Genomic DNA, 22757 nt, shown 5'->3' on the forward strand with positions numbered 1-22757 from the left:
GCCCAGGGAAACTTTGAATCTCTTTGAAATGCTATTATTTGCTGGCGTACAGATTTCCCGGAGAGTCTCCAATAGTTAGAGCTCATTGGGTGCCTGCCGAGTGCTAGGCACTTGGTACATATTACAATTAATGGTCAGAGCAACTCTGTAAAGTGTTGTTATTGTGTTTTTCAGATGAAAACACGGAGGCTCAGTGAGGTCAACTCACTTGTCCATACTGAATGCCAGAGCGCATCTGAACAACTCCAAAGCCCACGTGCTTTCCACGGCGCTGCTGGCTTTGAGGCCAGCCTCTAAGGCGCTATATGTGATGGTCACTACTGCATGGTGGAATGACTATCTTTAAAAACTAAAAAAGGGAATCACTTTCTCCAACTGCAGACTGAGCCCCTGACCTACCACCACACCCACGCCTGGCTCCCCTCCTCCCCAGGTGGGTGATGGGCATTGAGGAGGGCACCTGTTGGGATGAGTGCTGGGTGTTGTATGGAAACCAATTTGAACAATAAATTATATATATTAAAAAAAAAACTAAACTAAAAAAGGTAGGGGCGCCTGGGTGGCTCAGTCAGTTGAGTATCCAATTTTGGCACAGGCCATGATCTCCCGGTTCATGGGTTTGAGCTCGGCGTCGGGCTCTGTGCTGATAGCTCGGAGCCTGGAGCCTGCTTCAGATTCTGTGTCTCCCTCTCCTTCTGCCCCTCCCCTGCTCACACTCTGTCTCTCAAAAATGAATAAACATTAAACAAAAACCTGAAAAGGGTTTTTTTTGATAAAAGAAATGCTCTTTTGTGGCTGAATGTTCACACTTCCTCCTCTAAGTCATGGCTTATCTCTTTGCTGTTGTGTCTTTACTTCTCACTTAGCCCAGAGAAGGATAAATGGAACCCACATTAAGCGACTGGACCCTTTAAGTAATTAATTCTACCCAACAGAAATCATGAGAAATACTGAAAGGCAAGCCTGAAAGGGATCAGAAAGATAAACCCAGGAACTGTGGGAGTCTGGAGAGCTGCAGCAGACCTTTAGAGATCAGAGATGCCTCTCCAAGTGTCTAGGCTCTTACCAACATTATCCATTGTGACGGTCACAGATTCCCCACGCATGGGGAAGAGCGTCAAGGTGTCCTCATGTCTCTTTCCATAGACGAATGAGTGCCCAGTGAAGTGAATGGTCAAAATGTCATCCTGGGTCCCTACACTGCAGAAGTGCCACTGGACAGTGTCATCAAAGCAGAATCCTAGCGTGGGTATACTCTCAGGCACATAGCCATTGATAGCTGAAAGAGTAAAATCTGTTAACACGCAGGCCTCCGCCAACAAAAGGACATGTGTCTAATTATACCTGGGATTAATGTCCTAATATTAACTTGGTTGTGTCAAAGCAGTGATCATCTGAGATAAGCTTCACCAGGTCTAACATGTGACTAGAAGATCAAAGTCAGATTTCCCAAATGAGAACTTAATTTCCTAAGTTAGCCAAGAGGAAATACTCCGATAAAGACAAAGCTTTTCATTCATGTTGACTTCTTCATTGTCAAGTGTGTATCAGATACTTTGTTTTCCACGGTCTGCTTTGAAAGATATTCTAAACATCAATTTAGAATATTATCTAGACTAATTCTACCTGGAAGGAAAGCATAATATAAGAAAGTCGTCTTGACACATGAGTTAGTGAATAAGAAGTAATGTCCCTAAAAGTCATGCATATTTAGTACATTTGCAACTTGTATTGTGCCCTCTTAGCACTGAGATAACCTATAGTTTTCATGCAGGGATTGAGTTCACACATCTTCATTATCTTTCAAAGGGACACAGCTTTAGGCAGTATCTTTTCTCAGATTCTAGGCATGGTAATGAAATCCCAGGCTTGATTTCTTTGAGGACACGGCCCACATCTGCCTGGTTTACCAGCCTAGCCCTGATCCTAGTATGAGGCCTAGCACTAGCGAACCCTTAAATATTTACTGAAGAACTGACACATGTTTTTAGTTTGTATTTCATTCAGGAGGCTCTTCTCAATGGTCGAAAGCTCTATAATATAGTAGCCAGTAGTGACAGGGGCCACTGAGCACTTGAAAGGTGGAAAATCTGGATGGAGATGTGCTCGAAGGGTAAAATATACACCAGATTTCAGAGACTTAGTATATGAAATAAAGAAAGCAAACCTCATCAATTTTTATATTGGTTATATGTTGAAATGATCACATTTGGGATGTATTTCTCTTCATTTTCTCATATGGCCATCAGAAAAGTTTAAATCGCATTTGTGGCTCATGTATAATTTCAAACTGGACAGCGCTGGCCCAGAACTGTGACAGATTCGCTGCCAAGATGAAATTATGCAAAGAAAGCAGAGTAACTCCATGTTTTGAATGATTTCCATGGCACCTGCCCATTCAGATAATCCCCAGCTGCCAGTCATCTGAAGCCGTATGAACAGACCGCAGAGAAGCCATCCTCCTAACTATGATCACCTATCAGAGAAGGTGGTCAAATGACTCTTGAGTGTAAGGAAATGTGGTGAGGACCCTGACCACTGTGGCAGTGTTTGCTTCCAGCTGGCTTAGTCAAATCTCTCTCAGACTTGTCAGAGCAGTGGCTCTGGGCACTGAAATTGAAAGCTGCAACAAATGCCTGGACTTTGGCTCAGGCCACTCCCTCTGTTCTGAACTTCTTACTGCTCCCTTCAAACTTCCTCGTGGATTGGCTCTCTAAGACGCTTGGCTCCCCATATGCATTTTGCCTTAGTTTGATTGGACAGTCCAGCTTTGGGTTACTTACTCAGTTTCTGCCCTGCTAGGAAGAGCGTTCACCTTGCCCCGCCCTCCGTCTGAAATCCCCATATGCCACTGACCAAGCCTGTAGCCCCTCTCCTCACCACCCCCACCCCTCACCCTGCTCCTCCGGAGTGTATGTGCCCAGAGCATGCACATCTGGAGCATGAGACCAAGACTTCCTAAGGGTCACAAGCTTTTGGCCTCGTGTCGTAAAGAAGTTTCTGTAATATCATCCACTAATTTCGTCATCAAAGCGAGGACTGCGAATGAGGATAAGAGGTGAGTGGATTCCACTCCATGTCTCCACCTTTAGGCACAGTTCTACTTTAAGCACCGGAGTGAAAAACTGACGGACAAAAACAGTGATTTGACTTACTGCTCATGATGTTTGATTCATAAAACTTGGGGTCATCACGTTTCACCTTATCGGGATTTTCGCAGAACTTGTTGATATTGTCTTCAATGTACCAGCTCTTGTTCTCATCAAACACAGCAAACACAGCCTGCTGCTCAATGTCTGCTGCCCTCTGGAGGGTAAAAGTGCTGTGTTCAGTGATTGATGTGCCAGCCCATCACCCGCAACACTGAGCTCTTCTCAGAAACCAAAGAGGCACAGTCCCTGGGGCCACTGAAGCCACAAATGCAGGCATGTATGAAAACCCATTAGGGTTTGGCCCTCATTAGGGCCAAAGGTAATGTGCAAAAGCAAACTGAGCGGATCAGGAAATTCAGAGACTAAAACATCTTAATAGAAAAATTCCATCTCCTCACGGCCACTGTAATTGTGTTCTATCTCTGTAAGTGAATACCTTTCAACCTGCAAGATTGACCAGATGTGCTCCAAATAGTTGCAAAGGATAAAACAGAAGGTTGCAATAGGAAAACTTTATCCCTCTTCCTATCTGTGTCCTTTCCTAGCTCAATAAGTTAGGGTCTTCCAAATGTCCATTTAAAAAAATTTTCCAAACATATATTTATGGTGTATGCCTTAGGATGAACTTCTTTAATAACAGCTTAGCCTGGTTGGGAATTTTAAGTTACTAATATGAGACTATTAGTCCCTGGTGAAGTTCCATATATTTGTTCACATTTTTTTTGTATAATTTAGTCTCACTAGAGATGGACCATTGTCTGGGTCCAACTTCACCAGATGCTATCTCTCCAAAGTATTATCTCTCTCATCTCTCCCTAGTTCAGGTCTCTAAAAATAACAAGGACTAGTAGAGAGATTTACCCTTTTACCAGGTGGTATCTCACTGAGCCCCAAAGCAGCCGTGTCAAATTTTTTTAGGAGGGGTATTAGCCATTTCATAAAAGGAAGAGATTGAGAAAGGCGAAGTGACTTGCCGATCACATAGCAAAATATCTGGAATTTCAAACTAAAACAAAATACTGCATCACTCTATAGAATGATTGTCTTCTGCAGTGAGAGTCAGATGAAAATAGACAAGACAAAAAAAAAAGGAATATATGTTGTCACATTTGCACTAAAGAGGACAACTTAGCATTTTCTGTTCTCTAGAAGAAGGCTCATTCTCTAGTGAGAAGACCTAATCTGTGTCAGCCAGAAGAAGTTCCTAGATTTTCTAAAAGTTTACTCCATGGACAGAATACCTGTATGCCTCGTTTATCCAGGGATCTGCTCTTACAAATTAGAAGTAGCCCGATCAGCCCAGAGGCAATGTCCCTGGTGATGTCCACATTACTGTAATATGGTCTTGTTAAGCACTGGGCATCATTTTCTGTGGGTTCATCAGACTCTAGGATGTTCCACTTGTAAGTATAGGTTTCCCCTGGCTGAACTGCTCTGATCATAGTGTTATTGCCTGAAAGAAAATGGAGGTAAAATTGTCTTCATTTTCAAAATTATTTCAGTAAACAAACAAACAGCAAAATTTTTATTAGAGCCAGGTATATTAGGGAAGGAATATGTGTATACTAAGCTCCACTTGACAGAACCTTGGATTACGTGTCGCCGTTAGAAATCGCTCCACTAGAGGCCGCTATGGCACTAACAAAGAACAGTACATTTTAGGGTAAATAAATCCCTGAAGTGAGCAGGGTTTCGTTGTGACTTTTAGGATACCCCTACTTGTATACTGCCTGACTGCACAAGTCATGTTACTGAGCAAAGAGGACAGTAGGAAAGCGTGGCAGCCTCTCAGAGGTGAACAGTTTCATTCAGTAGACTCGGGTTCAAACCTGAAGTGAAGGAAGAGTTGACTTCATCTTCATAAGGAGAGAAGGTCACTCCATGAGGGTAAATGCTGTAGACACGGCTGGCCATATTTTTGAACACGATCTACAAAGTTAACTCAATTCATTATTTCAGGACTTAAGCTCAATCGTGAGAATTGATATGGGATGCTTAGCTTGGCAAACGCACTTGCTGGAGGGCGTGCTTATGTGTGTGTGTTCGCAAACTAGTTCTGTTTCTCTGAGCAGCAACCTCTCCCCATCACCTGGAAGAAACTTTTGAGAGAATTTCACTCACACGGTAGGGTGGAAAATGGAAAGAGAAGTCTGCCCTGTATTTTCCTCACAGTATATCACTCTTTCCAAACCTGTCCCCTTCCCCTCTCCTCTCAACTTGGACCACATCTGCTTTCAGATCTGTTCCTTCTCCTCTCTAGACCATGATTCCCTTCTCCAGCCTGGCAGACCTCCCAGGACACTGTCCTTGACATTATCTTCTTGAGGGGCATACAAATAGCCAGATCCTGAATTTCCAATGAGGTATATTTACACTTGCTAAGAGCACCTAAAAGGGATGGGGGAAATCAGAAATGGCGGAAGGGAAAGAAGAATAGAGAAAGGCTGCTTCCTATCCTTTTGTTATCTTTAAATGAACAGAATTGACCTTGTGTGCGGATATGTTAGTTTACCCCCAGGAAGGGGTGAAAGGAGGAGCATTATTTACACAAGAGTGATAGTTAGCCTTCTTAATCTTCAAAAGAGAACCTTAATCTTATCTCCTACTGGTCGATTGCCAAAGCATTTGGCTCATCCTTAATCTGTAGATTACCTGCATTCTAGAACCTTGCCAAAGATGCCAACCTTTAATTTTCTGCTGCCCAGTTCTTATCAAAAGCTTGACTGATGTGGCATATATTTAAGGAAAGCTGCCTGAAGAACACTCGGTGTTCTTGATACATGTCTAAATTTACCTTCATCAGAGACCAGCTTATGGGAGAACTACATACCTAGAGCACAATGATGAATTGTTTATACTCAGTTGTGTTTACCGTTATGTTCTCAGCTATGAGGACAACCCTTATATTAAAAAGCTATGCAACTTATTTATTATACCAATTATAGGGATTCTATCAAGGATTCCATCCACTGTATTACACAGCATCCTCTTTTTAAGGATCCATGGGAGAAACTGATCTCACTATCAGGGAAAACGATACTTTCTTTATGAGTACTGCGAATCTTGCCCTGACATATTTCCCTTTTCACTCGGCTGCTGGAAAGCTTTGGACAAAATTTACAGACAACCCGATTGGAACATACGGCGTGTGTTCCATTGTATTTATCCATGGCTTTATTTTCTTTGTCCCCACATTATCCTTCACCTCAATGAAATTGGTTCTTTGCTTTATCCTTTTACAATTTGATGAATTGTCTTAGATTCTTTATGTTGTGAGGTAGGCTATAAATCAGAGCAAATACTACATAAAAACTGAAGTTGCATTTGAATCAAAAATTATAATGGACATATTTATACATTGTCTTTCACTATTTAATTTCTTCCATGGTTCCATATTTGTGGTACTTACTTTGAGTGTGTCTCTGACCTGGGCTCTGATAATAGGACCCAAGATCCCATCTTCTTTGATATTGGGATTCTCTATGCGTTTGGTGAAAGACTCATCTTGGTACTGCTTGTAGACAACCTTCTTATAATGTTTTCCAATTTGGTTTGAGAAATTATCCAAATGCAGAGATCTGTATTTTCTTAAAGTGAAATGAAATTAAAAAAAATTAAACCGTTCGCTCAAATAAAGACCCCAGGAGGATGAGGAAACCCTATGCTTAGAAAGAAGTTCTGCTCTTGAATTAGCTAAAATGCTAATTTTCTTTTAAAAAAATTCTTAACGTGGTTTGCAAAGTCCCAATATCTGCTCTCTAGTTGGAAAACTGGAAACCTCTCATCTGTCTGTCTTCTCCACCACTGATAAAGTTGTAGGTGTGGTTAGAAAAGGCTACCTAGAACTTCCTGTCACTCTGGTCACTAGAACAGACCTTAGAAATCTCTGGAAAAAGAGCTATCCAAAAGCAATGAGAGGATAAGAGACTCTTGAGAACTGAGAACAAACTAAGGGTAGATGGGTGGTAGGGGAGAGGGGAAAGAGGGCGATGGGCAGGGAGGAGGGCACTTGTTGGGATGAGCACTGGGTGATGTATGGAAACCAATCTGACAATAAATTATATTTTAAAATAAACAGAAGGAATGAGAGGGTATACTGTGAATTTTTTTTTCTCAAGTCTTCCTTATCACTTAATTTGTGGTACCCTTAGTGACTGACCAGGTATTTCTCAATCTCTAAAGATATGTTCCACCCAGGAAGCTCTGACTATTTTTATTAGACGTAGTTCTGTGCTGTTGGGCTATCCCTTCTACCATCCACCCGATCCCAGTGCCAACTAAAAAGCAGTCACTTTCACCCATCTTCTGTAGTTCTTATGATAAAAGATTTGGGGCAGCAACATGAACCACTTTTCCTTTTGGTCCTCTTTATTGCCTTAGTTTGCAAAAACAGAAGCGCCATGATAGAACTGATCCATTTATGCCTTTATTTTGCACAATAAAAAGCACAGACTGTTGCCAGAGTCCTGGAACCTTATTGCAGTTCTGCCAATTATTATTATCTGATTCTTGAGCAAGTTCCTTTTCTGCCCTTCTTTTTCAGTTACATTTTTTGAATAGCAGATTCGAATAGCAAATACATTCAAATGATTTTGATTACAGTGAAAATGCTCACTCACACACTATATCCCATCAATCCCACGTCTCTGACCATCCCTGGATTTTCTAAATATTCACTTGCATTAATTTCATGTGTATAATTCTAGAGCATCTTTATGCAACTATGAGTTGTAAATATAAATACACTTATATTCTCATTCCTTAGCAAACAGGCAGCTATTTTATACTTAGTGCTACACCTTGACTTTGTCTTGTATTTTCCCAGCTTTATTGAGGTGATTTTGACAAACAAAAATTGTATATATTTGAGAAGTACAACATGATGATTCATATATGTATATATGTGATTACCATAATTAAGGTAATTAACACTTCCATCACCTCACCTAGTTACTATATTCGTTTTTGGGGGTGAGAATACTTAAGGTCTACTGTCTTAACAAATTTCAAGTATACGATACCAACTATGGTCACCATACTGCTTATTAGGTCCACATTTAAGTGAGATCAGGAGATCATACAGTATTTGTCACTTTGTGTTGGGATGTGTCTTAGCAGTATGTTCTGCAGCTTCATCCATGTTGTTTTAAGTGGCAGGCTTTCCTTCTTTTTTAAGGCTGAGTAATATTTCAGTGTGTGTGTGTGTGTGTGTGTGTGTGTGTGTGTGTGTGTGTGTGTGTCTGGAATTTTCTTTCCCCATTCATCCATCACCAGACCCTCAGGTTGTTTCCATATCTTGGTAATTGTGAATAATGATGCAATGAACATGGGGCACAGAGATCTCCTTAAGGTATTGCTTTCATTTCCTTTGGATATATATTCGGCAGTAGGATTGCTGGATCTTGTGGTACTTCTATTTTTGATTTTTGGAGGAGACTTCTTACTATTTTCAATAATGGCTATGCCAAATTACATTCTCACCAACAGTGTACAGAGTTCCATTTTCCTCACATCCTCACCAACTCTTGTCATCTCTTTTTTTGTGGTAGCCATCCTCACAGGTATGAGGTGATAATCTCACTGTGCATATGATTTGCATTTCCCTGATGACTAGTGATGTTGAACATCTTTTCATGTATCGATTTGCCATTTATATGTCTTCTTTGGAAAAATGTCAGCTTAGGTCCTTTGCTCATTTCTAAAAGTTTACTTTATTTTTTAAAAGATTTTATTTTTAAGTGATTTCTACACCCAACAAGGCGCTTGAACTCATAACCCTGAGATCAAAAGTCCTACCCTCCACTGACTGAGCCAGCCAGGCACCTACCTTCACCCATTTTAAAATCAGGTTGGGTTTTTGTTTGTTTGTTTGTTTGTTCTGCCATTGAGTTTTTTATATATTTTAGACATATGGCTCACAAATATTTTCTCCCATTCCATAAATTTCTTTTTCATTTTGCTGATTGTTTCCTTTGCTGTAGAGAAGCTTTTTAGTTTGATGTAGGCCCACTTATTTTTGTTTTTGTTGCCTGTGCTTTTCGTGTTATACCAAAAAAGAATCATTGTCAAGATCAGTGTCAAAAAGCTTTTCCCTTACCTTTTCTCCTTCCATTTAATTCTTTAATCTATGTTGAGTTAATTTTGTGTATCCTATAAGCTAAGGGTCCAATTTCATTCTTTTGCATGTGGCTATCCGGTTTTTCCAACATTATTTATTAAAGAGACTATCTTGTCCCCATTGTATATTTTAGTGCCCTTGTCAAAGATTCATTGATTATATATGCATGTGTTTATTTCTGGCCTCTATTCTGCTTCATTGGTCTGTACTGTTTGATTAGTATAGCTTTGTAATACAATTTGAAATAAAGAGTGTGATGCCTCTAGCTTTTGGTCTTCTAGTACAATATTGTTTTGGTTATTCAGGGTCTTTGTGGTTCCATATAAATTTTAGGATTGTTTTTTTCTATTTTTATGAAAAATGCCTTTGGAATTTTGATAGGGATTGTATGGAATCTGTACACCACTTTGATTAATATGGATATTTTAACAAATTAATTCTTCCTATCCATTAACATAGAACATCTTTCTATTTGATTGTCTCTTCTTCAATTTCTTTCATCAGTATCTTACAGTTTGTGGTGTATAGATCTTTTACCTCCTTGGGTAAATTTATTCCTAAGCATTTTATTATTTTTAATTCTATTGAAATGGGATTATTTTCTTAATGTCTTTTTTGTATATATTGCTGTTAGTTTAATAAATGCAACCTATTTTTATACATTGATTTCACATCATGCAACTTACTGCATACTTTTATTAGTTCTGATAGATTTCTGGTGGAGTCTTAAGAGTTATCATCTGCAAAGAGAGACAGTTTTGCTTTTTCTTTACCAAGTTGGATGTCTTTTATTTCTTTTTCTTGCCTGATTGCTCTGGGTAGGATTTCTAGTAAGATGTTGAATAAAAGTGGTGAGAGTAGTCACTCTTGTCTAGTTCCTGATCCTACAGAAAAAGCTTTCTTTGAGTATGATGTTAGCTTTGGGTTAATTATGGGGAGGTACATTCCTTCCATAGCTTACTTGTTGAGAGTTTTTATCATGAAAAGATGTTGAATTTTGTCAACCACTTGGCAAATGGTGCTCGTGTCAAGACAAAGACCAAGTGGGACTGTGGCTGAGTCCAAAATGGGACAAGGCTGTTTCCAAGTTTGTAGATGGGAGCACTGTCAGAAAACCTACCTCCTAAGCATGAGGTGCCTTCTAAAAATATCTCTCCTTGGTCTTGGCTTCCACTGGGAAGATTCTGGAATTTCTCAAATCCTACCTGGATTCCAAAGCTCTCACAGAAGCACTTTTGTTTGTGGCAGCTGTCAAATTACTACTGTTATGGAGGGATACGATCGGGGGACCTCCTAATCTGCCATTTTTTTCCTCCCTTGACTTCTTAATCTAAAAAATATATCTTGGACAACTTTTATATCAGTATAGAGAGAGTGACTACAATCTCTTTTGAAAACAGAGGCATAGTATTCAATCATACGGACGTGCCATAATTTATGAAACTAATTTCCTATTGGAGGGCATTTTAGGTGGTTTCCAAACTTTTGCTACTACTAACAGTGCAAATATCCAGTACGTACACCCATTTCACAGGTGAACAAGTATATCTATATAGTAAGTTCCCAGAGCAAGATTGCTGGGTCAGAGGGTACGATGCATTTACAATTGTGAGCCTATGCATTTGTAACTGTGATGCGTATTCCCAAATCATCTTCTAGAATGGCTGTACCAATGTACTCTTCCACCAACAATGTGCGCTAGTGCTCGTCTCCCACGGCCTTGCCAACAGATTGTATCATCTGCACTTGTGGGTCTGAGAGGCGGAAGACAGTATCTCAGTGAAGTGTAATCTGCAGTTCTCTTACGGTGAGTGAGACGATTTTTCAAGCGTTTGAGAGCTACTTGCACTTCTGAATTTCTCCCCCTTTCTGACAGCCTTTCTAATCTACAGAATAAAAGCTGTGTCTCACCTGGAGCATTAAAGTAAAACTAACAGAAAATGTTCAACAAGTGATCGCTGCTGTTACTAGCCACTACCGCTGCCGCTGCTGAGTTCCCTTGGTGAGTTTAGAGTAATTCCAGGTTGATTTGTACAAAAAGACCTGAATCCAATACATGTATTCCCTTGAGAGATGTCAGTTCATGACAGTTCATGCCATGCCTTTAGGACTCTGGGACCTTTCTTTACACAGTGGTTAAGACCCCCCAAAACTCACTTGTCCATATTCGCTGGTATTATCGGTGCATAGTCCCAAATGACTTCCTCTGCAGCAATGAAGTATTCCCACCTCTTAATGTGCCGCCTCTGGTCGCGAGTTAGTTTCTTAGGATTCCTGGTTTTCTTTGCACAGCTTGCAATGTCTATATGAGCCTGCATCCCAGCTGAATTAGAATATAAGGGCAGGGAGAGATTTTGAGAGAAGAAACTGAGGCTGGTCAAAATGTAAATCTTTTAAATAATAACAGTAAAAGTAATGCTCAAGCAACTTCTGAACGTTTTGGTCTATAGTTCTTTTAGCACAGTAGAGAAAGGGGCAAGAATAAAAAGCAAAGAGAGGATGGGTTAGGGAAGAAATTTGGAAAGATTTCCTTTGCTTCTTTTAGAGGAAAAAAAATGTAACTTCCAGATCCTTAAAATCTTACGACTTAGGTCTTGTTGATTTCTCATCTTCCCTGTCATCTGTCCCTTTATTTGTAAAATGGAGATGATAATAATAGTATATGCTGTATAAAATTGTTGTTAAAAATTAAGTAAGTTAATATAAGAAGCACTTAACCTTAATAATGTTAGTTTTGTTGTTTTTTATTATTTGGGACTCTATCTTCTTGGGGTATTATGACATTTCATGATTTCAAATATAATTTTGACTGCTCAGTGTGAACAGGAAACAAAATGACCCCATCAAAGTGTCCCTTTCTTATGCGTCTGGCTTTTGTATACATTGTTTTGGTACCAAAATAATTTTCTATAGCGATATCATTTACTTACATTTTAGTCTCTGTTTATATAGACCTTCTTCCCAACAGCTTTTTTAACATTTATTTATTTTTGAGAGACAGAGAGAGACAGAGTACGAGCAGGATAGGGGCAGAGAGAGAGGGAGACACAGAATCCGTAGCAGGCTCCAGGTTCTGAGCTGTCAGCAAAGAACCTGACTCTGGGCTCAAACTCACGAACTGCGAGATCATGACCTGAGCTCAAGTTGGCTGCTTAACCAACTGAGCCACCCAGGCGCCCTTCTTCCCCAACAGTTTTAAAACAACAATGTGTAATAATAGAACAATTAGTTATTTTGTTTACATGATGCCACATAACAACCTGGGCTGATTTGTTTCCCCACCCAAATCAACTGATGTTCTTTAAACTCACTGCTCAGCTGGTTTAATTCTATGTTTTTTTCCATTAAACACACATCCATTGGGTTCCTCCTCGTCCCAGGCTTTGTGTTCATCTTGTTATAAAAGATAATCTTTTCATGTTAAATCTTCTGCACTTTCTGTAACTTAGTGCTTCTCTATAGTGCTTACAGATGTTTTATTTGTTCTGGCACCTAGGTTTTTTTTTTCTTTAGCTACATACTAAATACCCCCAGGAAGAATATCTCTATGTATGAGTTTATTTCCTTCCTTCTTTTTCCTTTTGAGGAAGTAGAGCCCTCTTTAGTTTTTGCTTCATTTTAAAAAACCTTTGTCAATTTCCCCACTTCCTCCAACTCATGCGTTATATTAAGTCTAAGAGCAGAATAACTAAATTCTGTTCTCAGGACTAAGCATATATGTCTGGGGTGTGGGTGGCTTGAAAGGGCAAAGGAGAATGAGGGAGTTAGTGCCTGGGAAGAAAGGATCCCATGTTCACAAGCAAAACTTTGGAAGAATTTCTTGCCTTGAAAATGACTTGGGAAGAGAGAAGATATGATCCACTTTCCCTTTGGGCCCACAGTCATGTTTGCGGTAGTGGACGTAGAACTGACAAGGGTGATGGCTGAGATCTTATGATGATTCTGCTCCAAGACCTGGCCGTTGAAATGAATGGAGAACAGTTCTGGCCCAGAGCTCATTCCAATCAGATGCCAGCTAATGTGGTCATGGGCACAAACAGTGATATCTGAGAGGGAGAGATGGGGAGTGAAACAGGCAGTCAGCACTTTGTAATAAAAAAAAAAATCACTCATGAGCTATGTACTGAGCACCTGCTATGCATCAGGCATTGTTTCAAGGGGTATAGACACTCCAGTTGTGGTTCCTGCCCCAGCAAAGCAGACATCTGAGTGACGGGCAAGCAAGTGGTCACAACTTAAGTGGTACGTAGAGGTAAGAATAGAGCCCACAGATGAGGAAAGTTAGTTCAGAAACACAAGGATTGCTAAGAGATGAGGCCAGGGAGGGAAAGTAGGTCACCAACCACCCTGGTTCACCTGGGCCTGAGGAGTTTCCCAGAATGCAGGACTTTTAGTGTTAAGACTGGGAAAGCCCTGAGAAAGCCTGGGCAGCTGGTCACTCTAGAATCAATCTGGGCTCAATTGGAGGGAGGCACCAGAGCCTCCAATAAGGCTGAGTTCAGGGGCATAAACTTCTCAACTGGATAGAGGTCGAAGCTCTGCCTAAGGGAGAGATGTGACGATGCTTTAAGAAATTTTTAATCACTTCTTTAACCACTTGTTGATTGTTTAAGTGACAAGGCAATGAATTCCTCTGTGGGATATAGGCTCTCCTTAATGCAGTAGGCCACTAGGAGCATTTCATGGATGAAGTAATGAAAACTGAGAATAAAAGCTGAGTTTGGCTCCTTCTTTGTGCTCACGGTGACTGGGAACGTGCTAATTTTCTCTGTGGGAGACTCTAAGCCTCCTTCCATCCTTGACTTGGGGTTTAAATTTCAGATCCATAATTACCAGATGCGACATTATGGAGCTGAGAATCAGTCCCTTACCTGCAGAGAGACTGAGGGGCTTGTATTTTTTAGAAGACCATTGTAACCAGGCAAGGATTCCTAGTATCACGGATGAGAACAAGAAGCTAGAAGCTGCAAGCAAGAAGCTAGAAGGTAGGAGGCTTTGATGGAAGTATTTACCTACCCCATAAAAAATGCTTATGCTGAATTAAGCATTTGATAACATCTGTATTAGCATTTATCATATATTTAATTTACCATGCTCCAAAAGACAATTGCACAGCATTAACTTTTCTCAGTTTCTACTAATGGCCCCCTATCTTGCCTCTCCTAAGCCCAAATACTCTCTCTCTCTCTTTTTTTTTTTACTATAAATTCATAAACTCGATGCCCTGACCGAATTACTAATTTTTTTGCATGTAGCTTGCTTTTGTTTGACTTCTATATATTTACACAAATGATTCACTGTTCTCGGACACAGATACAATGTCTCCTTGACCACTCCTCTCTAAGGATTATAGCACTGGAAATGCTACTTTATATGTAAAAAAAGAAAATTCCTCCACACCCCTCTGCACCAGGATAAATGGTTGATCCATTTTTGTAAATAGGCACATTTACAATGACAATGGATTTCTAAGGGCCACACTAAGCTAGAGAAGTGAGCAAGGCTTGAACGCAGACCTCCTAAGATAGAGGGCAATTAACTAAGTTTTGGAACTCTGAATGGAGAAACCAGAGTCATCGGAGTATGTTTGTAACAACAAACTCTGGGAACAACAAACAAACTCTGGGAAGACAGAGTCAAATGAAACAGAATGCAATTTAAAAGCAATATCCAGACCTCCACTCTTGACAAGTTTGACAAGTTTTGTTTTTAGTAAGCAAAGCCACTTGTGATTTTCAGGTACAGAAAATGACCTCTGAGAAGTATGGACTTCTTTAATAAAATAATATTCTCATTTTCCATTCTTTTTCCTCAGGATCTTTGGTTCCAAGTCATTTCTATTGGAAGGGTGGAAGAAGTCTGGATGGGAATCAGTTTTGTTGTTTTTCTTTCTCTTAATAGTGGCTATGATTTTGCTTTTCCACAAGAACCTCCATACAGATGGAAAGAGGAAACCTCCTACATGCCATTGACAATTCCTCATCCATCACCTTGTGAAATGCCAGTGGTAGTTTTGTATGTGGGGTCCTTCTCCTAATCTATTAACCTTCACTGTGCGTGTATTCCTTGTATTCTTTCTGCTGACCCTTCCTGCCAGGGATTGACCTTGAATTTCTGTTTTGCAAGGCTTCCTTTGTGGAAGAAGGCATGGTCACCATGCAGCAGGGACCACAGAACTCACTGAAGGAGACTGAGCTAATATCTTGGAGGTCTTCCTGGAGGCACAGGCCAAGGTGACGCCTGCCCAGAACCTTACATATAATAAGGCTGCACACTCTTCCTCCTAGGTAGCTTCCAATTGTTTGTTGTATTTGTTGTAAAAAAAAAAAAAAAAAAAGAAAGAAAAGGATGATAGAATCTGGAGAACCACTGAATTCGATTATGTTATCTTTCTGATTAGGAGTTGAAAAACAGCGAATATGAGTATGGTCACCTTCCGTGGGGCTTTAAGGAAAACAGCGGGATCAAAGGTGCTAATGGTGCTGCTGTGGCCGGGTAGCGTGCGGCCCGTGGGTTACCTGGCATTGTCCCATTCACGTAACCATTGACTGTGTACATTAAAGACGATGACTGGCTCCAGCTCTTGCTTTCGTCAAACACGGCAAACATCAGCACATGTTGTTTGTCAAACATCTTCTGAATCCCATCCTCAGTCAGGGTGCCTGTGAAAGAAAAGACACGCTTTTTAAGCATCCTAGACACAAGACTCTTGTGAGGTATTCCTACATAGGAAAAAAAATCTAAGGCAAGCAATCATAATAGCTTTAAGAAATTCTTATTTTGGGGGCGCCTGGGTGGCGCAGTCGGTTGGGCGTCCGACTTCAGCCAGGTCACGATCTCGCGGTCCGTGAGTTCGAGCCCCGCGTCGGGCTCTGGGCTGATGGCTCAGAGCCTGGAGCCTGTTTCCGATTCTGTGTCTCCCTCTCTCTCTGCCCCTCCCCCGTTCATGCTCTGTCTCTCTCTGTCCCAAAAATAAATAAACGTTGAAAAAAAAATTAAAAAAAAAAAAAAAAGAAATTCTTATTTTAAAAAATAGCATCTTTAGCAAGTAATAATGCCTAGAAGCTTATTAAAATTCTGGTGTCCACCTTAAGTATTTTCTTGGATACCTCAGAGCCTTGAGGAATGGGGACTTAATGGCAAATTTGATCTGGCACAGAGAAAAAACATTTGGGGCTGTCAAGGCTTCAGGAAAAGCGTTGATTTCCTCCAGGATCAACAGGCCCATAAATAGGTATTTTGGCTCAGTTGGCCAAGGACGTTTCAAGTTTAATACAGCCATCTTGCCTGGACGTGTAGTGAGACAGCAGGTCAAGATTAATCCATTCTCATGTGAGGAGGAAATGCAGCTGAGACTCAAATAAAAGAAGAGGTTTTTATAAGTTTGAAATATCTTTTGTCAGAGCCATCACGGTGTCTTTGATAGGCCAGGCAGTGAAAACATGTGTTTGTGCAGTGAACAAATGAGTTAGGAAGGTATGTATATGCGGTATGCCTGTATGTACAGACAGACGCTGAATCAATCACATTATTTCCCACAGTGCAGTTCGCTGTGGTAGTTTGTTGTTTTAATGGAAGACGGGCTGAATCCTTTGGGGGTATAAAATGAAAATTCACACTTGCTCCTAAGCCCAGCCGATGAAGTTTTGTTATAAAGTCAACTGAATATGTTTGAAACCTGCCACCCAAAGTGTTCAGCTTGTTTATAAGACAGGAAGCTGGTGTTTTGTGTGTTTGTAAACCAAATTACCAACCTAAACCTCAGGTACGTTAGCCTAAGTTCTTTCCAAGTACTCTCAGCAACATATAGGCTGCTGTACACTTTCAAAGAGACTTGGCCTTGAGGTAAGTGTTAGGGTCACACAGGCAGGGCATTGGAACATGCTCTCAGACAGAGGTTTACTTGGGAGAGTCTCCCCGCACTGAGATGAAGGAAGGATTAGGGGAAACACGAAGATTCCCAACCCTCAGATAACCAATGTCACGCAAAGAGCTGGCGTCCCACCCCCTTCTCCCTCTGCCTGATTTACAAAAAGGTACCAAGATTCTCTCGAGCCTCATTCCATGAGAGCACTTCTTACCCTTCCAACATCTTAATTGTTGCTGATTTTCCCTTACCTTTCTTACAAACAAGCAGAGGTCCAATTAGCCCGGAGTTGAAGTCCTGTACCAAATTTTCATAGGAGTAATAGGTGTGTGTGAGGCACGGAGGGTCATTGTGCATGGGCCCGCTGTCCTCACTGATATTCCACACATAGGTGTATTCCTGGCCTGGAGCTATAGCATCATCCAGCTTCTCCACAGGGAATGTGTGGTCAGAGTAAGACGCACCTGGAGAAGAAAAGCGCGAACACATCTGGACAGTTTCTGAGGACTACTTTTTCATCTTCTTCAAATATGGGGGAATGTCCGATCTCTACCGAGATGTATATACCTTTCCACAGTGGACCTGCATTAGTTGGAAAGATTCATACATACCCACTTCTGTGTTTACGCAGTTGTAAGGGTTTTGCATCCATAGTGAGCTGAGGTGAATAAAAAATGCTACGAGTATATTTTTGTTAAAGTTTAAGAAGTTAATTTTACAGGGTATCTAAATGATTATTATTTAAATAAAATCAGAGAGCTGAATCACCTTTGATTGGTAAATCATCTGAGAATATGAGAATGGGTTCTATTTCTTATTAAAAAAATTTTTTTTAATGTTTTATTTATTTTTGAGACACAGACAGAGCATGAGCAGGGGAGGGGCAGAGAGAGAGAGGGAGACACGGAATCGGAAGCAGGCTCCAGGCTCTGAGCTGTCAGCACAGAGCCCGACGCGGGGCTCAAACTCACGGACCGTGAGATCATGACCTGAGCCGAAGTTGGACGCTTAACCGACTGAGCCACCCAGGTGCCCCAAGAGAATGAGTTCTATTTCTATTTTCTCTGTGGTGCTTGACAAGACATCCTCCATTTAACTTCCTATTAGCATGGGATGGGAGTATACCCAGAGCTGTTTCCATAGTGTTTTGTGTTTCTTCTGTATTTCGTATCTTCTTCCCAACCTCTGCCACTCTCAGCCCTGTCTGATCGCTGTATCACGCTTCCACCAACTGATCAGTCTCACTTTCCCCAGAGCCTCCGAGTCCAGCTCCTCTGTGCAGTCTAGCTGCCCTTGCGAGTATGAAATGCGTCTACCTTCTGAAGTTCAGATGTCTTACTCCCGTCTTTTGTGTACCTGAAGACCGACCGCTAACATACGTACTTGGCTTATGTACGTACTTGGCTTTCCGGACTGGTGGGAGATGTAGGAATGAGTCTTCCTTATTGGAGAGAGGGAGCTAGGATTCTGAAGATGAAAACAGGGGCAAAGGCTTGGGCGGGGCGTTCAACAACAAAAGGAAGATGTGGCCAGAGATGAAGCAAAGGAGGTCAGGAAGGGGAGAGGTCAGTGTTGTAGATAGCCAAGTGCCTGAGGTGCGCCGCGTTTAATTAGGTGAAAGTTTCACTATCACTATCTGGTGCCAGAATTTCTCCTGTTCAGTGCAGCAGCTTGACAAATTTGAGGCGGAAGGGAGATCATCAGAGTGTAGACATTGGCAGACAATTAGGATCAGGAAAAAGGACTAAGACATTTTACGTGACGGGGTAAAGGGCCAGTGAAAACTATTCTTACGGAAGTGACTGTGCTTTTTGAAAACAAAGGATTGATTTCTTCCCTTCCATTCTCTTTCCTTGTTCCTTTTCGTCTCTTTATTCCTCCTTCTCTCCCTTCCTTCCTCTCTCTTTTTCTGCCTTTTATCATCTTTATTGAAGTATAAATTGCATACAATCAAATCCACCAATTTTAAGTAGAACATTTGCTGAATTTTGACAAATGTATATAGTTGTAGAGCTACCTCCACAATGAAGGTACAGAATAGTTCTATCTCAAGGAGGTTCCTTGTGCCATTTCCAGTCAGCACCTTCCCTTACCCTCTGGGCCCAGCAGCTACTGCTCTGCTTTCTGTCATTATAGTTTTCTTTCCCATAAGGACATACAAATGGAAAAACACATTATACACCCCCTTGTGTTTGTTAGTGTTAGTATGGTAGATCTTTTTCCATCTGTTACTTTGTCCTGTCTTTGTCTTTAAAGTGGATTTCTCAAATTCAGCACATAGTAGGGTCTTACCCAGTCTTACAATTTGTCTCTTAGTCGTAGTGTTCTGCCCATTTGCTTATAATGTAATTATTGATATGGTTGAGTGGAAGTCTATGATCTTGCTCTTGTTTTCTATTTATCCATCATGTCTTTATTCCTTATCTTACTTGCTTTCTTTTGGCTTGAGTATTTTCTTATAGTTTCTTTTTATCTCCACTTATTTTATTAACTTCGCTTTGTTTTCTTAGTGGTGCCCTTCAGCTTACAAGATACAACTTTAACACCGCAGTCTACCATCAGATAATATGGTATCATTTCACTTATAAGAAATTTGCAATAGAGGGAGGGGCCAAGATGGCAGAACAGCATGGAAGTTTTTGTGCATCTCTCATCCATGAAATACAGCCAGATCAACAGTAAACCAACCTGCACACCTAGAAAACGGATTTGAGGATTAACACAACAATCTGCACAACCTGAACCACAGAACTCAGCAGGTACATGGCACAGAGAGGTGAACTGGGGGAGAGAGAAGCCAGAGAGGGTAGGAAGCTGTTTTTGCTTGTGGAGAGAGGATGGAGACGGGGGGAGAGTACGGGAAGGCACCCCTCCCACCCCCCCAGAAAGCAGCTGGAGAGAAAAGGAAGAGTACGCAAGGGACTGAACAAAAAAAGGGAGAAAGGAGAGGGTTTAAATTCCATTAAGACTCTACAAACAGGAGGAGCACAAAGTCTGAAACTCTGTAGCTCGATACCTGGTGGTGCTCTGGTGGGAAAGGCAAATCCCCATGAGCAGAGAGTGAGGTCCAAGGGGTCCTCAGGCCACATGGGAGAGAGGCAGTTCCCCTGCAGGAAGGATACCTGGTAGAGGCTATGTGGCCAACCCACAGGCAAAGGTCCCAGCAGACCCCAGAGAACAACCACATTCGCTGGTGCTAGAACAAGGTCATTAAAGGTGAAGCCTGGTGCCAGATGTGTGTTGTGATTTTCCATAATCCTTGAAAAGCTGCTGCTACACAATCACGTGAACTTTTTCTGGGGGGGGGGGGGCTGGCACTGAGCTGCAGTCTCTGGGCATCAGCAGCAACACGGTCCCATGAACGTTCCTGGAGGCAGGCAGCCACCAGGCCATTGCTCAATGAGACCCTCCCCCAGAAGGTCTGAGCAGGTCAAAGTCATGGTCCCACAGAAGTGAGGGGTTGGGAAACAGCACCACATCTGAGATAAAACTCAGGAGGGAGGTGCTGCCTGGCAGGCTGATGGCTTGGTCATGAACAGTGTAAAAGCTGGGAGTGGACAGAAGCCTGAGACAAAGGAGGGGCGCTTGCTTGCCGGTAAGGGAGAGCACAGAGTTCTGATACTAGAGACTAGGTAGCTGGGTGACGCCATTTTCACCACTCCCACACATGCGCATACCTGCCTACATGAGCCACAACAATCCACCCCAGAAAGCTAAGCAGCGTCATCTAGTGGAGAACAGAGTCATTACACTAAGCCCCACCCAACTGGGCCAACTGTGCTCTTGAGGACCTCTCTGCCTGCCTAGTTTACAGACTATAAAGTACTTCATAGTTTGACTTCCAGGGGAAACCGATGTAATTTCAATCATACTTCAGTCTGTTCGCTGATCCATCTATTCAATTTTTTTTTTCTTATTCTTGAATAAAGAGAAGATATTTATTTTTTATTTTCCATATTTATTAAAAAGATTTTTCTTTAATTTTTCTACTATATTTTTACCTTTTTGTAAATTTTTTAAATTCTATTTTATTTCTATCATTTCATTTTATTCTATTTCACTGTATTCATTTTTTTTCAAAATTTCAAACGTTTTCTTCTTTTTTTTTCCTTTTTTTTTTCTTCACCTTTTTTCTCTAATCTACCAAGCTCCTTTCAACAACCAGACCAAAACACACCTAGGATTTGGCATTCTTTATTTGATTTTTTTGTGTGTGTTTTTTTTTAATTAAATTTGTTTTACTTTATTAATTCCTTTTCTTCCTTCAAAATGATGAAACAAAGGAATTCACACCAAAAGAAAGAACAGGAAGAAATGACAGCCAGGGACTTAATCAACACAGATACAAACAAGATATCTGAATCAGAATTTAGAATCACGATAATAAGAATACTAGCTGGGGTTGAAAATAAATTAGAATCCCTTTCTGCAGAGATAAAAGAAGTAAAAGAAAGTCAAGATGAAGTAAAAAATGCTATAACTGAGCTGCAATCTCGAACAGAGGCTACGGTGGCAAAAATGGTTGAAACAGAGCAGTGAATCAGCGATACAGAGGACAAACTTATGGAGAACAATGAAGCAGAAAAAAAGAGGGAGACTAAGGCAAAAGAGCACAATTTAAGAATTAGAGAAATCAGTGACTCATTAAAAAGGAACAACATCAGGGGCGCCTGGGTGGCGCAGTCGGTTGAGCGTCCGACTTCAGCCAGGTCACGATCTCGCGGTCCGGGAGTTTGAGCCCCGCGTCGGGCTCAGGGCTGATGGCTCAGAGCCTGGAGCCTGTTTCCGATTCTGTGTCTCCCTCTCTCTCTGCCCCTCCCCCGTTCATGCTCTGTCTCTCTCTGTCCCAAAAATAAATAAACGTTGGAAAAAAAATTAAAAAAAAAAAAAAAAAGGAACAACATCAGAATCATAGGGGTCCCAGAAGATGAAGAGAGACAAAAAGGGGTAGAAGTTTTATGTGAGAAAATCATAGCGGAAAACTCTCCTAACTGGGGAAAGACACAGACATCAAAATCTAAGAAGCAAAGAGGACTCCCATTAGATTCAACAAAAACCAACCATCAACAAGGCACATCATAGTCAAATTTACAAAATACTTAAGCAAAGAAAGAATCATGAAAGCAGTAAGGGAAGGGAACACAGATGAGGTTTGCAGCAGATCAATCCACAGAAACCTGGCAGGCCAGAAAAGAGTAGCAGGATATATTCAATGTGCTGAATCAGAAAAATATGCAGCCAAGAATTCATTATCCAGCAAGGCTGTCATTCAAATTAGAAGGAGAGATAAAAAGTTTCCCAGACAAGAGTGTGATGCTAAGTGAAATAAGCCATACAGAGAAAGACAGATACCATATGTTTTCACTCTTATGTGGATCCTGAGAAACTTACCAGAAACCCATGGGGGAGGGGATGAAAAAAAAAAAGAGGTTAGAGTGGGAGAGAGCCAAAGCATAAGAGACTCTTAAAAACTGAGAACAAACTGAGGGTTGATGGGGGGTGGGAGGGAGGGGAGGGTGGGTGATGGGTATTGAGGAGGGCACTTTTTGGGATGAGCACTGGGTGTTGTATGGAAACCAATTTGACAATAAATTTCATATATTGAAAAAAAAATTAAAAA

At 41.1% G+C, this 22757-nt stretch overlaps 1 protein-coding gene across 2 annotated transcripts in view; it reads right to left on the reverse strand.

Annotated features, from left to right (window-relative positions):
* Positions 1-22757, reverse strand: part of F5 (coagulation factor V) — a 75837-nt gene that overhangs the window by 26183 nt on the left and 26897 nt on the right. For both annotated transcript variants that reach the window (XM_030301911.1, XM_030301912.1), the window contains exons 4-12: positions 17389-17601; positions 15789-15932; positions 13095-13316; positions 11428-11593; positions 6562-6739; positions 4982-5081; positions 4394-4605; positions 3156-3306; positions 1067-1279 (exon numbers count right to left, since the gene is read on the reverse strand). In XM_030301911.1, the coding sequence (XP_030157771.1) occupies positions 1067-1279; positions 3156-3306; positions 4394-4605; positions 4982-5081; positions 6562-6739; positions 11428-11593; positions 13095-13316; positions 15789-15932; positions 17389-17601 (1599 nt within the window). The remainder of the gene's footprint in view (positions 1-1066; positions 1280-3155; positions 3307-4393; positions 4606-4981; positions 5082-6561; positions 6740-11427; positions 11594-13094; positions 13317-15788; positions 15933-17388; positions 17602-22757) is intronic.

Source organism: Lynx canadensis, chromosome F1 (genome assembly GCF_007474595.2).
Source record: "Lynx canadensis isolate LIC74 chromosome F1, mLynCan4.pri.v2, whole genome shotgun sequence".
Classification (NCBI taxonomy): Eukaryota; Metazoa; Chordata; class Mammalia; order Carnivora; family Felidae; genus Lynx; species Lynx canadensis.